At 39.1% G+C, this 14910-nt stretch overlaps 1 protein-coding gene across 1 annotated transcript in view; it reads left to right on the top strand.

Moving 5' to 3' along the window:
• The window catches only part of epha4b (eph receptor A4b), a 189112-nt gene extending 174557 nt beyond the window's left edge, over nucleotides 1–14555 (top strand). The window contains exons 13-17 of the mRNA XM_017700284.2: nucleotides 2444–2653; nucleotides 5287–5436; nucleotides 7128–7321; nucleotides 9833–9970; nucleotides 11385–14555. Of these exons, the coding sequence (XP_017555773.1) occupies nucleotides 2444–2653; nucleotides 5287–5436; nucleotides 7128–7321; nucleotides 9833–9970; nucleotides 11385–11484 (792 nt within the window). The 3' untranslated portion in view covers nucleotides 11485–14555. The remainder of the gene's footprint in view (nucleotides 1–2443; nucleotides 2654–5286; nucleotides 5437–7127; nucleotides 7322–9832; nucleotides 9971–11384) is intronic.
• Nucleotides 14556–14910: the final 355 nt, after the last annotated feature.

The following is a 14910-nucleotide window of genomic DNA, read 5'->3' as shown; positions in this document are numbered from 1 at the left end:
TTGATCCGGCCGAGCAATCAATCAGCAAGCTGCTTTTCATAAAACGAGGCATAATTAACTCTCCTCCCACAGAGCATGCGAAATACAAGTCCGCGGTTGGGATTGATATTGCTCAGAGGAACAAAAGAGGCGTTTTAACAAGATGAGTTCACTAGCGTGATATGCAGATTGAGACATCAGGCTAATTGCTCGTAGCTTGGGTTGTTTTAGTGCTAAAGGCAATGTCTGGACCCCTTTGTGTTTCCATACAAAAGCACCAAAAACAGATGCTTTTACATCAATAAACTCCTATAAGAACTGCAGGCATTACAACAGGACCGTCTTAGATCCAAGTCTTTTGCATAATAAACAGCAACGTCAGTGTCCAGTTTAGCCATCATCCTGTACAAATAGTAGACAGACTTAAAGTTATTTTATTCGATAGACAACAGACAGTAGTATGTTCATTAACAAACACAAGGGTTTGTGTAAAGATGGGTAGCAATAGTATTCAAGCCATTATGAATGCACATATAATGCTGTGTAATGTGGTAACAATGCTTTGTAAGCATGTTTATAAACTCTAATAATGCTTCCTAAGGTCCTAACATCGATTATTTGTAGTAGTCACGCTTATAAGTCGTGTCAAATGTCTGTTCATTTGTAATGCCTTTTAAATGGATAATAACCTATAATTATAAAGCACTTATGATACTTATTGTTATAACTAAAACATTGATCACTTGAAGCAGATAGTGATGTCATTTTAAATGTTTATAATGTTTTTCTAACTGTTATTATGTATTATTGGTACTTGGTTATCATCTGTTTAAAAACATAAACACTCAGAAGACTTGTTGTATGTTTAGTGGCTGTTTTGCATAGTAAATAAAATATATTTGTGATGTAGACATCGCATCACCAGGGAAATCCTAGTTTCTCTACAATTAAACATTTCACATCTAACCACTCTGAATAACTATGTACGTCTAAAGGATTGAACTGTCCACATTTTGACAAACCAGTGGAATTTACCTTCATGTTGTTGGTGATTCTAATGCAGTTTGACTGCAGCTTCAGTTAGATCCTTTTAAATCCTCCATTCATATTATCACAAAAGCTTCATGGGCTCAGTGTCATTGGACGCAAAGACATTGTGAAAAGATGAAAAGCAGCTGTCATACAGTATTTTTCCCATGTATGAGTAATGGTACATGTCTACTGCATGCAGCGTGAATATCTGCTTCTGCCTTTGCGAGTGCCTCATCGCTTGAGGCATGTGTCTGTCTACTGTCAATGCAAGAAATCATGGATTTCAAAGAAATTTGCCTCCTATCCATGTAGACCACTCTCCTGAACTTGGTTCTAAAACCAGGTGTTTTGAATTTAATATTTCTGTGAAGCATGATGTGTGTAGTCAAATTATCCCTCATTTCTTTGCTTTACAATGGCATCCAAAGACATTTATTGCTGTTAATAAAACATTTTTTTAAATTGCTAATTTTTAAATTGTGTTAAATTCGGGTATGAAATGCCTAAATAAGCAATACTTCAAGAAGCATGAGGAGTTCCATAGTGTAATAAGAGCTTTTGTCCAGATTTTATTTTCTGCAGTGTCATAGAAAAAACACCTTTGGTCTGTAGGAAAATGAGACGTGTTCATTGAAGAACCTTTTTTAAAATATTTAAATATTGTAAAGGTTCTTGGAAGACCTGTTAAATTGCTATAGTACGTGAAGGTTCTATAGAGGTTTTGTACCAATTTAATGGTTCATCCAAGAACCTTTACATTATGTGTAGCTTCTTTAAACCTTCATAAAAGGTTCTTCACACTCATGACTTCAGACATGGTTGTTTAGGGAACCAAAAGTGGTTCTTCTATAAAATATCTTAAAGAAAGTTTTATGGCACTATTATTCATAGGAGTGTACAGACACATTTGTTGGGTATGGACAGTAGGAAGTTGCTTCTGCCCAGTTGGTTGGCCAGCCACTCAGAATGTGCATAAAGTTGAAACCAGCTATGATTTTCTCACCAGTTACTCACGAACCCACAATATTTGCATGTTTTGGGTAATGGATTCACATGTACTGTAAGAGTACTGCACTGCAAACCACTGGAATATTCTAGAGACACTTGTTTGGTTAAACTACTGATGGTTGTTGGCAAAATATTTTTATTGAAACCTATAAGAAGCAATGTTTGCTACCATACATTTGGCCCGTAATGTATCTTTCACAAATTCAAGTTAAACAAACAGACTGATGTGCAAAAATAGCCATAGAATTGTTTTCCCAGGGCTGGATAAACATAAACATCTTGTCAGGTTGTGCAATCGCTTTGGTGGCTGAATTGGAGCGGCTCCCAGATTTGATAAATAATGTAATAATATTTGCCTCATGAGAGCCAGTCGATGGGACAGATGATAAGATGATACACCAGTGTTTGTCCTTATTTCCTACAGAAACATGACGGGCAGTTCACCATAATCCAGCTGGTGGGGATGATGCGAGGAATTGCATCGGGGATGAAGTACTTGTCGGACATGAACTACGTCCACCGCGACCTGGCCGCTCGCAACATCCTGGTCAACAGCAACCTTGTGTGTAAGGTGTCAGATTTCGGCCTGTCACGGGTGCTGGAGGATGACCCTGAAGCTGCCTACACTACACGGGTAGGCCACCTGGACCATATGCCCACTTTAGAAGGCAGCATGTAGCAAAGGTTTACTAATTACATCAAAAGAAGTTCTGCATGTTTTTTTTTATTGTTCTGCAAATTTAAGAGATTATTTGGCGAAATCTAATGTATACAGTGTCCCCCTGACCCCAGTCGAAGTCAGTCAGCCAAGACATGTTTGGTATCTGAAATTTATTGAGGCTAATGTAGCTAACAAGCTTATACCCTGCAAAAAATGCATAAAAGTACATTGCATAGTTAGTATTATCCACCTTGAAGCCTGACTTTTGTCTGTGCTCCTTCCAGCTTTTATAAATAGCAGTGTGTCACCACATAAACAGTATAATCTAGAGAAAAAAAATAGAGATAGAGAGTGAAGGTTTGCGTAAAGAATGGAAAGAGATTGAATGATGAAAGGAGAGTGTGTGTGGCTGTGTGTGAGGTTGAGAGTGAGAAGGCATGCTGCTGGACAAGCATGCAGTTAGCTTTTTCTTGCTCGGGGGTCAGCGTTCTTCTCCTCCGGTTGTGTGTTAATTACATCTTTGTGTGAGAGGAAGATGCCCCTCCGTGCCCCTTGCTGTACCACTTCATATCTCTGACGTATCCTCCAGTCCTTTCTCTTGCGCTCTCCCTCTCCCTTTCTCTCTCTCCCATCATTAGCTGGGCATCCCGTAGGCCTGCTGTAGACAAGGCCATGTACACTCAGGTGTGCAAAGCATCGATCAGAAGGAGAGCCAATTACACTGCTGAGCAGGGAGGAAAGTGCTTCCCCCTGGACTGAAAAGACCCAACAGCATATAGGCTGTGTGTGTGTGTGTGTGTGTAAATTTTTTGTCTGATCCTTTCCAAAGCCGGACAGAATTCCGTCTTAACTCACTTGTTGCCTGACAGAATTTTGTATGAATTCATCTGCCTGACACCGTTCTGTCTGAACTCTGTAGACCAACAAATCTCTATCTGAACCAGACAGTAGATGATCAGAATTCTGTCTGAACTAGAATGTAACCCAGCACAATTCTGTCTGAACCTGACTAACCCAACCTGACAAAACTCTCACTAATCCACTGTTGCCCAACAAAATTCTATCTGTATGCAAATGTAGTCCAACAAAATTCTCCCTGATGATCAGAATTCTATCAGAACTTAGATTTATGGTATTTGCCTGACACTTTTATCCAGAGTGACTTACAATTTGATCATTTTACACAGGTAGGTGAAGGTATTGTTAGGAGTCTTGCCCAAGGACTTTTATAGGTATAGTGTAGGGTGCTTACCCAGGAGGGGGATTGAACCCTAGTCTACAGCATAGAAGGCAGAGATGTTACCCACTCCACTACACCAACTACTAAACTGACTGTAACCCAGCACAATTCTCTCTGAACCCCACTGTAGCCCATCAGCACTCTGACTGAAACAGACTGTAGCCAACTACAATACAAAATCTGAACCTGACAAGTCTGACTAGACAAAGTCTTCAGCCATCTGTAGCTCATTAAAATTCCATCGAAACTCAGTTTAAATCTGACTACAAAATGCTCACTAATCTGACTGTAGGCTGACAAAATAGTGGCTGAATCTGCCTATAGCCTGAAAAAATTCAGTCCTAAATCTGACTGTAGCTTGACAAAATTCCAACTAAATATTACTAAAACCTAAAAAAATGTTCAAAATTTGACTGTAGCTTGTCAAAATTCTGACTAAATCTGACCACAACCTGAAAAAATTCTGTCTAATCGGACTGTAGCCTAAAAAAATTCCATCTTAACCTAACACCATTTGGAGAAATTTTACGATAACCCCTGCAAATTTAACTTGGCAACAATAGTAAGTTTCCTAGTGGCAGTCATAGGTGTGTTCAAGTCATTAATAAACAAAACTCAAAAAATAAATTATTTAATTATTGGCTCTCCAAAAAAATCACCTCCACTACTGCCTAACAACAGCATCTCAAACTTTTCAGTCTGCATAAATGTATGTATTATTTTGTTCTAATGCTAGTCTTAATGGACATCAAAATGATCCAAAGTCCAAATAATGTCCAAAGTCAAGCGAGTAGTTGGTTCCTGTTGTGTTCTGAGGAATATTTCAAGCTTTAATGTGGGGTGTGTAGTGTAGTGTAGTGTTATGTGTAGGGACCCTAAGTGGCTCCCATGTTCTGCTCCCCAGTTTTCCATCGCTTCAAGCTCTGAAGTCATGGAAACACGGTTCCGGCCAAGCCACATTTATGTGCCGTGACTTTGATAGGGAATATAATTAAATAACTGTAAAGATGGCTTTTTAAAAGCCTTTTTGAAGAGCTTCACCCGCACCGGCCCCCCAGCCTGCTCTTTGGCTCTCCCCTCACGTCCATCTACATAGAGTGGAACCAGTTTGCCTTTTGTTTGACTTTGAGTGCGGAGATTAGCCACAGAGGACCGCTGTGTTTTTAGCGGTGTGTGGACTAGCGCTGCTACGGAGAGGAAGAAAAAAACCTCCTCGTTCTTTGATCCTGATTCCGCTTATCAACAACAAAGCCAAAGACACAAACGGGAAGGCAGAGGAGAATATGGATAGCGTTTAAAGGGTGGGTGCTGTTTGTACAAGGAGACTTTGACTGAAGCCCTGTTTTCTTTCTTTTCATTGCTGTAGGGTGGTAAAATCCCAATCCGGTGGACGGCACCAGAAGCCATCGCCTACAGGAAGTTTACCTCGGCCTCAGACGTGTGGAGCTACGGCATCGTCATGTGGGAGGTGATGTCATATGGAGAGCGGCCGTACTGGGAGATGTCCAATCAAGATGTGAGTCAAGTGGCTGCCCTGTATCCAAGCTGAAACACTACTTATAACCTCAGCATTAATGGCTGGGGCTAAACTGCTGTAGGCAGAATGAGCAGGGTTACTTTGCTGGAGATGAAATTTGGGGATATAAGTACATGTCATATTTTTCTGTGGCCAAATATTTACATCTGATGGGCAAATTTGCTTTACCAATTTAGATGTGGCTGGTTACCCACCATAAGCTCCATAAAATCAGCTTGGCAAATATAGAGTGCTACATGCAAAAGGAACCATTCAAACAAAAGTCTAACACAGCGTGGATGCTGCACACTGAGCAGGCATGGCTGTTATTCATCCATAGCTAACACAATTGTGCTTTAGACTGAAAGTTAATTCTGCCTTTGTGGATTCGTTGAGAGTGGTAGATTCTACAGCATTTAGAATTAAGAAATGAATGGAATTATCAAACGAATCAACTGACAACACAGAATAAACCGCTCTCTTTTGCCAGCACTTCACTCGCAATAGCACATTCAGCAGGACTAGTAATGCTATCAAAATTAGAGTCCCATATAAATCTACTGTTAATTAGTTGTAGTAGTAGTAGTAGTAGTAGTAGTAGAAATAGTAAAAGTAGTGGTAGTAGTAGAAATAGTAAAAGTAGTAGTAGTAGTAGAAATAGTAAAAGTAGTAGTAGTAGAAGTAGTAAAAGTAGTAGTAGTAGTAGTGGTAGTAGAAATAGTAAAAGTAGTAGTAGTAGAAATAGTAAAAGTAGTAGTAGTAGTAGTAGTAGAAATAGTAGAAGTAGTAGTAGTAGTAGAAATAGTAGTAGTAGTAGTAGAAATAGTAAAAGTAGTAGTAGTAGTAGAAATAGTAGTAGTAGTAGAAATAGTAGAAGTAGTAGTAGTAGAAATAGTAGAAGTAGTAGTAGAAATAGTAAAAGTAGTAGTAGTAGTAGTAGTAGAAATAGTAAAAGTAGTAGTAGTAGTAGAAATAGTAGTAGTAGTAGAAATAGTAGAAGTAGTAGTAGTAGAAATAGTAGAAGTAGTAGTAGAAATAGTAAAAGTAGTAGTAGTAGTAGTAGTAGAAATAGTAAAAGTAGTAGTAGTAGTAGAAATAGTAAAAGTAGTAGTAGTAGTAGAAATAGTAGTAGTAGTAGTAGAAATAGTAAAAGTAGTAGTAGTAGTAGAAATAGTAAAAGTAGTAGTAGTAGTAGAAATAGTAAAAGTAGTAGTAGTAGTAGAAATAGTAAAAGTAGTAGTAGTAGAAATAGTAGAAATAGTAGTAGTAGTAGAAATAGTAGAAGTAGTAGTAGTAATAATAGTAGGGAGTAATAATAGTTATGGTGTTTGGTGACTGAAGAATTACTAATAAACACTGACAAAGATGCACTTAAATGAGTGTATATGTATGTAGTTAAATGTTACGTTTTAAAAAAAAAATATGGAGCACTTTTTTCCCTGCATTCGGCCCCTCTTGTAGAAGACCTGTGAGACCCCTGGCCCTCACTATACACATACCAAGCCGACTAGATAGCTAGCTCCAATTACATGTAATCTGCTAAACAAACTTGGAATGAAGTTAAAGAAAAAACTGAAGAACACATCTTTAAAAATTCTGTTTGGTGGGGTTACCAGCATGGTCAGATCAAGTAGTTCTCATTTTTAGTCCCAGTGTAAATTCCTTTTTTCCTCTATCTCTGTCTTTGTCAGGTGATAAAGGCAATAGATGAAGGCTACAGGCTGCCGGCTCCCATGGACTGCCCCGTGGTGCTCCATCAGCTGATGCTGGACTGCTGGGAGAAGAGCCGCAGTGAGAGGCCCAAATTTGGCCAGATTGTCAACACCCTGGACAAGCTGATCCGCAACCCCAACAGCTTGAAGGAGCTGGCCAATAGCTCCATATGGTAAACCACCACTTAGACAAGCTCCTCACCAGTGACTGAGCCGCCTCTGAAAAACTGTAGTCTCATTTATGTGGCAGTATAATGATAAGTTCAGCAATGGTTTGGAAAAAAGGAGCAGTTATCGTTAAATAAGCTTAGGGAAAATAAGAAATGTTCCTCTCTGTTGTTCTTGTTGATGTTTCCGTTGTTTATATAGTGCAGTAAAAAATCGAATTTATGTCATTTCTCTATTATCCCAATCGTAGCGGTTCAGCCGAGACATATTTAATGTAAATGAAGTTAAAGAAGTTAGCTTCTTTAGTTTTGGACTGAGGCTACTATAAAGCTAGTACCTTATCTTCTAAATCTTATTAATAAGCCTATAGCTCAGATTAAATTGCGTAGGTTTGTTTTTTTTTTTTCCTCCAAACGGTTCCATTAAAGGGAAATTTGACTGATTTTTCAAAACTTCTGCATAGATGAGTTGAGATATAAACATTTAGATCATTTAGAGTGGTTTGGTGTGAAATGGCTCACTGTAGAGAAACTTACCAGTGCAGATTTCTGATTTCTTTACAGTGGTGGTGATAGGAATCGGGACCTACGACATCAGGCATTTATTTACCATCTCAAACAACAAATGAATCTACACAGGTCGATAGTGGTCAATCTAAACAAACACGTTTTCTTTGGATAGTCTTGAAAGAGAAATATGCTTTGTGCCAAAGCTTTATTCCAGATCGATCATAAAACGATGTTTCAGGCATCAGGCAGCTTGCCCATACCCGATTCATGTAATAACTTCCCGTGATATAGCTTTTAGAGGCTTTAAACGCTCAAGATGTCCGGTTCCTATCACCACCATGGTGAACAATTCTGACTCCTGCAGTTTCTTTAGAACAGACCATTTCACAGCATGCCACTCTGAATGATTTGTTTACATCTCAAGCATTTTGAAAAAGCAGTGTAATTTCCCTTTAAGCTGAAAATCATCTTTTTTAAGTGTACCTCTTTGAGCTGGCATTGATAATAGGTCTTTGTTAGTGCACTCCGCTTATGTGTAAAGCTTGTAGTCAGAATCCCAGCAGAGCCAGGAACTGTGTTATATCTGTAAGCTAGACTGCAGGTTGACTCCTTATTGCTGTGGTGTCAATCAGGAGTGTGTGGGAAGGAGAAAAAGCCCAGATTACCTCCATAAGCCTTCATGCACAGTCCAACCCCATCAGAGTCGTATCCAAGGCCAGCCAGAGCTGCCATTTGATTCTGCTGTCCCCAGCATTCGCAGAGAGGAGAGGATTAGCAAAGAGTGAAATGGCTACTACCACTAGGGTGAAGGTTATTCTCCGTTTTCACCCGCTGCTGTCATTCTGAAAGAATGAAGCTTTCCTTATTTTACTGTTAAAATATTAGTGGGTTTTCTGGACAGGGAATAAGACCAGTCCTGGACTACACAGCACTCTTTCTATTGTAATGAAGATGTAGTCCTGCACTAGGCTTAATCACTGTGTGGGCAATTGACCTTTAGAGTTTTCCTTCAGGACCCCTGAACAGCATAGAAAAGCAAACGAGTACAATGAATATTTGTACTATGTTTGTCAGTATAAGTGATTTACACAATTTTACCCCAAGTGTAGTAAAATAAGCAAGATTTATTTGATATTTAAAGCTTACTTCTTTTGTTTTGTCTTGGTACATACAAAGGCGTGTTATTCAGTAACTACAGGGACTCCAACCAAACTCGTAGAAACTTAGACTCAGATTTCTTTACAGTGGTGGTGGTCATAGGAACCAGTTTGTGAAAATAGCCATCTTATTTACTATCCAAGCCAAAAGTGAACCTACATGTGTCTTCTGAGTTGTAATATCTAATGCTGTTAATGGTGAATTAAAATGAAAAAAGGGAAAATGGGTTTTCTGTGGGTACTACTTTGCCTTGTACCATCTTGCATGTGCTTTTCTACTGTGAATTGATTAAACATTTTATATTGTAGGTCAAAACTATTGTAAATAAGCACTTCAGGAATCAGGCAGCATATTTGTAACCTTTTCATATGTGGTAGCCTTAAACTCTTCTAACGTCAGGTTCTAATTGTGAGCAATTCTGATTTGGTAAATTTCTCTGGAATGGAGCATTCTGAAAGACTTCATGATTTCATTGTACAGAAATTTAGAAAAATTGGTGTAATTCCCTTTCATGTAATCACAATGTTATTCATGAGGTATCTGTGTATGAAAATTGTCAAAATAGGCCGTTTTAAAGCAGGTGTGGGATGATGTGCTTTGTATATATTTTACCAAGATGAATATACACATTGCTGCCAGCTGCAGCTTGACAGCTCCTCTCGAAGAAAGATCAGGTTTTAGACTGACATGCATTTAGCATAATCAGCTCTATACGCCACACCTGTATATGAAATTCCTCAGTAGTACTACACGCAGCACTGAGCTGGATAGATTGGACACATTTCACAGACTTTGCGTTTTGAGTGATGTACAAAGACTCATGGCCTAAATCATGAAATTCTTTTCCAGGGAAGATCCAACGACTCCAGAGTTCAGCGTCAGTTCTGTGGATGAGTGGCTAGATGCTATCAAGATGGGCCAATACAAGGACAACTTCTCCTCCTCTGGATACGTCACGTTAGATTCAGTACTCTACATCAGCCTAAGGTGCAGAACAAATGTGATGCCCTGTTGTTTCAGGATCACATGTTATTAAATCCACGCTAGTGTGTTCGACATGCACATTTATTTCATTTCCAGTCAACACAGCTATTAACTACTGGAAACATGCATACAATGGAAAATAACATAGAAGCTTGAACAACTAAATATAACATCAAAACTATCAGTATTTCACACGAGCAGTTACTCAGACTCACCTCAGCTGTCTTCAAATGTACTTCTGACATACATCTATAATGGCTTCGTGAGAGATTAGAGTATATTATAGTATAAGGTAATCATACGGGTAGGGAAAGTAGGTATAAGGAAAATAACCGCTAAGGAAAGAAATACAGAAAGGAAAGTAAGTAAAAAAAAAAATGGGAGTTTCCAACAATGTTAAGAGATATAAGACCAAAACCATCAGATAAACAGTATTTAAAGCTTTCATGTTTGAGAGAAAATCAAGCCCCACTTCAGATCTAAAGCTCAACACCGTGGGTCTGAAAGGATGTGTAGCAGCCAAGAAGCTGTTACTGAGAAATGAACATAGACAAAAAATAGGCAAGTTTGCTTTAGAGCACCGCAACTGGACGTCGGAGATGTAGAGTAAGGTTCTGAGGTCTGATGAAGGTCTGAGAAGTGGAAAACGCAACAAATGTCTAAGACTGAACTTTGGAGGGGTGGAAAATATCCCTGCAGATTTCTTTGAAAAACTTTTAGTATTTTATATATATATATATATATATATATATATATATATATATATATATATATATATAACTACTATGTTAACTGCTTAATGAAGTTAACTACTTGCTTGTTTCTCTTATTATTCCTTTTCTTTTTCTTGAGTGCCTTGTAACACTGAGAATTTCTCCGTTTTGGGACTAATAAAGGATCATCTTATCTTATCGTTTGAGGGAGGAAATAAAAACTGTTCCACTGGCTGCAGCAGCAACTTTAAAGCACAAACTACACTCTGTGTAATCTTAGTCCACAGCGGTGAGATGCTGACACAGAGGTTCTTTTCCTCCATATGACTATTGTTATGACATTGTTAATTACACAAACCTTTTTTCTTCTGCTCATCATCACTGAAACTGAGATGAGGCTGTTTTTGCCTCATGTCAGAAGGGCCCATTTCTGAGGATTTGTCTGACAGGAAGAGATTATAGATCAGCTATCCTACTCAAGGAGTATGGACCATGATTGTTGACTGTTATTGAGAAATCAGATATTAGTAAGCCACGTAAACTACACAGTTTAATCTTGAAAAGCATTAACGCTGTTGCTGTATATACAGTGAGTTTATCAGTGCTTTGCATGATGCTATATGACCAGTCACAACATTTTAAAGCCTAATTTCTCTCATTCTCTGTCTTTCTCCCAAACCCTCTCCACACGTTCCCTCCTGCAGCGAGTTGAGTAAAATGGGCGTGACTCTCGTGGGACACCAGAAGAAAATCCTCTCCAGCGTCCAGGGTCTGCACGCCCAGGGCAGCCATGTGCAGGTATAACACAGCCCCAGAGTGGACAGACTGACTGACAGACAGAGAAGGAGAGAGAAAAAGAGAGAGCAAGAGAGCTAAAGCCAGGACAGCTGCTCTCAGAACAGTCCCCGATCAGCAGCTTCACCATATCAACCCCCATTTTTGGACGATTGGAGCGCCGCTCCAGCCTGCGGTGCAGAGACTGACCTGCAGTGGGCAACGCAGACAGAATGGACGCTCACCAAATGCAGAGGATACTAACTTTAAAAACGCATATGTGATTTAACAACCACTGTTTTGTGAAGTGTACAGTCATTTTGCATCGTCTTTTGCATTCTTTGTGTTGTCGTTCGCTACCTGTTCGAGGCTTGATTTAGCTTGTGAAGTGCATAAAGAGGTGCCTGATAATAGCTGGAGTGGATTTGGACCTAAGGTTGGTGCAGTCGGAGCCTACCTCAGTTATGGGTATGCCAGCCATTCTTCTAGAAAATGACGGAAGTGGATCAGAGGGAGTGACCTACAGCATTAGTTGTCAGTTTGGTGGAGGTATGATGTTTGCTGAAACTGGCCATTTCATTTTTGTACAGTGATGATTCTATATCACTCCCCAAATCCCCAACAGCAAACAGATGAGCTTTCTATTTGGGTTTCCTGTCTAGCAGCAATAGGAGCTTGTGTTTCACCAGCGGAAATAGAGCTAGCACTCGACTTGAAATGCAGTCGCGTCCGAGATGATGGAGAAATGACACAAGGCCGTGTTAGGAGGGCATATGAGGGCACAATGAGAGCCACACTGCTGTATTATATTTAGTTAGCTGAGTAATGGCTGTTTTTGCTCTCACGGCAGCAGCGCAATCATGTTTGTTTGTTTTGTTTTTTTGTTGTTGTTTTTGGTTCTCTTGGTGATATCTTGGCCATGGTTCTGAAGTACCTCCATTATTGCTTTTTTAACATCATGAGGAAGTGCTTGGATCTATAAACAGAGACTATTTCTTGTTTTTTTCCCCCCATTTCATTTATTTTGGCTGCAGTGAAGCAGAATGTGTGCATGATGGATACTAAGAAATTCTCCATTATTTGCCTAAATATGCTAATAACTAGCTGTTTCCATGAGTTAGAAGCGACATTTTTAGTGAAGGTCCTCTGGCTAGCAAGCTAGCCCACACCTGTAGCTTCATGGCTAGCATCTAACTAATGCATGGCTACGTTTACGTGAGCAAATCTGTAGACAAGAAGTAGGGGAGTGTGATGTTAGCATTATGCAGAAGACTGTAAAAAGGAATAGAATAGACGTTGCCCACCATGTCTCCGTCACCTTTATGTTTACAACCGTGCTAACACGCTAATCCCGGAAAGACAAACGCAACACATACTATTGTACTATAGTGTAAAAAAGTGTACAGTATTGATTTCGAATGATCAAAGGTTAAAGAAGAACCTCTAGGATGTTTGTAACAATGTACTTTTATTTAGTTTTTGAAGAGACAAAAGAAGACGCAAGGCGTAGCGCTCAGCGGGGTGGGGGATAGCAGGCGAACCTCTGGAATGTAGCATGGATAACTCAAGCTTCGTCTTTGACTGACAAGTGAAAGTGACTGCAGTTCTTTCTAATTCACTCAAGTGGTGGCTGTAGCTGCTTGACTTTAGATGCCTTATTAACTGTGCTGTTTCTTTCTCTTCTCTTCCCTTCTTCCCGGTAGAGGCAGTATCATGAGATATTATTGTACATAGTATTTATCATGGCGTCACTGAAGACTATTGCTCAGTAGTAAAGCCTGGCTCAACACGTTTACCGTCGTGTAAGCTGTACTTTTAACCACAGTATTCATCCAGCAAGCTTGTGTTGGTGCATGTGGCTTTGGGATGAAGAGCGATTCAATTGATAAAACCTACAATGCTGAATAAAATTCCTCATGCTAATTTTGCTGCAAGTCAGTTGCTACACTACTATTTTTGTACCAGTCGTTCTGTGTGGTAGGTTTGTTTCATTTAAGCAGAATACAGAAATCAAAGGTAGATTTCTTCGATTATTCGCAAAGTCCTTCAGCCTTCAGCACATATTGAACCTTTTCCCATTTACCATTGCTTTCTAACGGCTTTGGAAAAATCCAGCTGTGACTAACTTTTGGTAGTATCTGCTTTCAGATGATCTAAGCTGATTTTTGATGGTCATTAGCTGGGTTCTTCCTGATCTGAGAGGCTAACAAGCTCAACATCCACTTGGACAAGGTGAAAACATACCACATGCTGTTCAACTGGTTAAGCTGTTTTGCTTGGTCAAGCTGGTTATGTTGTTTAAACCTTAAACCTAAACGAAAACATACCACATGCTGGTCAACCAGCCTGACCAGCTTGTTTCTCCAGCAGGGTAGTTATTCCATATTTGGTGCATTGTAGTTCAATATAGATCCATATATTCTATATATGATTCAAAGCATTATTGTTCTCCTGCACTAATGTTCATAATTACTGTTTTCCGGTTCATTGAATGTTCATTATCACCTGATTTTATGAGATTACTGACGTTGTGTGTATTTTGCTGGAACATTAACATAAAGCAATTGAATTCTTGGAAGTAGCACATAATATTGATGATTAGGGCAACTTTTAGTTCAACTTCTAGTACTGATCTTATTTGTTAACGGCAACAAAGGATTCACTCTGATATATATGAAATAATTTCTTTCGTTTGTTCTCATGTGTTTTGCCCATGCACAGATTAACACAAAGTGTACACGTATTGTAAAGTTATATTAATATTCTGATATAAGTTCATCTGTTCCAGCTCTAAATCTCTTAATGAATTGTATTAACTGTTTCTGCGACACAGCAAGACACAAAATGCAATATTCATCTTTCAAAACTCAGCAGGTTCATTTTTAATACTTGTTTCACACCTCTGCAGCGGAACATTACTGCTTCAGATTCTCTCGCATGGATTATGATGTGAACGTTCTGAAAAATGGACAGCTGTAGACGCACTGTTGACCCTCATCACACTCAAAAAAAAAAGTACAAAGACAATATGTTAAAGGTTTTATATTATGAACTTCATTTTTATTTTTGCAAATATGTGCTCATTCTGAAATGAATTTCTCCAGCATGTTTGGGACCAGAGCAGTTTAAGACCAGGAACCTTGTGAAATGTTAAAAACATCTCAAACAGGTGTTGCTTGTGTATAAATGGAGCATCTAGGAAAGGTCTGAGCAAGCTTGAGACGAGGCTTAACAATTCACTGGCAAAATGCATCAGAACAGTGTTTCTCAGTGACCAGTTCCAAAGATTGTAGGTACTTCACCCGGTACAGTGCAAAATATCACAAGATTCAGGGAATCCAGAGAACTCTCTGTGCATAAAGGCACAGGCCAAAAACCACAACTGATTGTTGATGGCACTGCATTATAAACTGGTGTGCTTTTGTGATGGATATGATCACATGAGCTGTTGTGAGT

This window comes from Pygocentrus nattereri, chromosome 2 (assembly GCF_015220715.1).
Source record: "Pygocentrus nattereri isolate fPygNat1 chromosome 2, fPygNat1.pri, whole genome shotgun sequence".
In the NCBI taxonomy this organism is placed as follows: domain Eukaryota; kingdom Metazoa; phylum Chordata; class Actinopteri; order Characiformes; family Serrasalmidae; genus Pygocentrus; species Pygocentrus nattereri.
The sequence above is the reverse complement of the archived record's forward strand: the minus strand, read 5'-3'. Positions and strand labels throughout refer to the sequence as shown.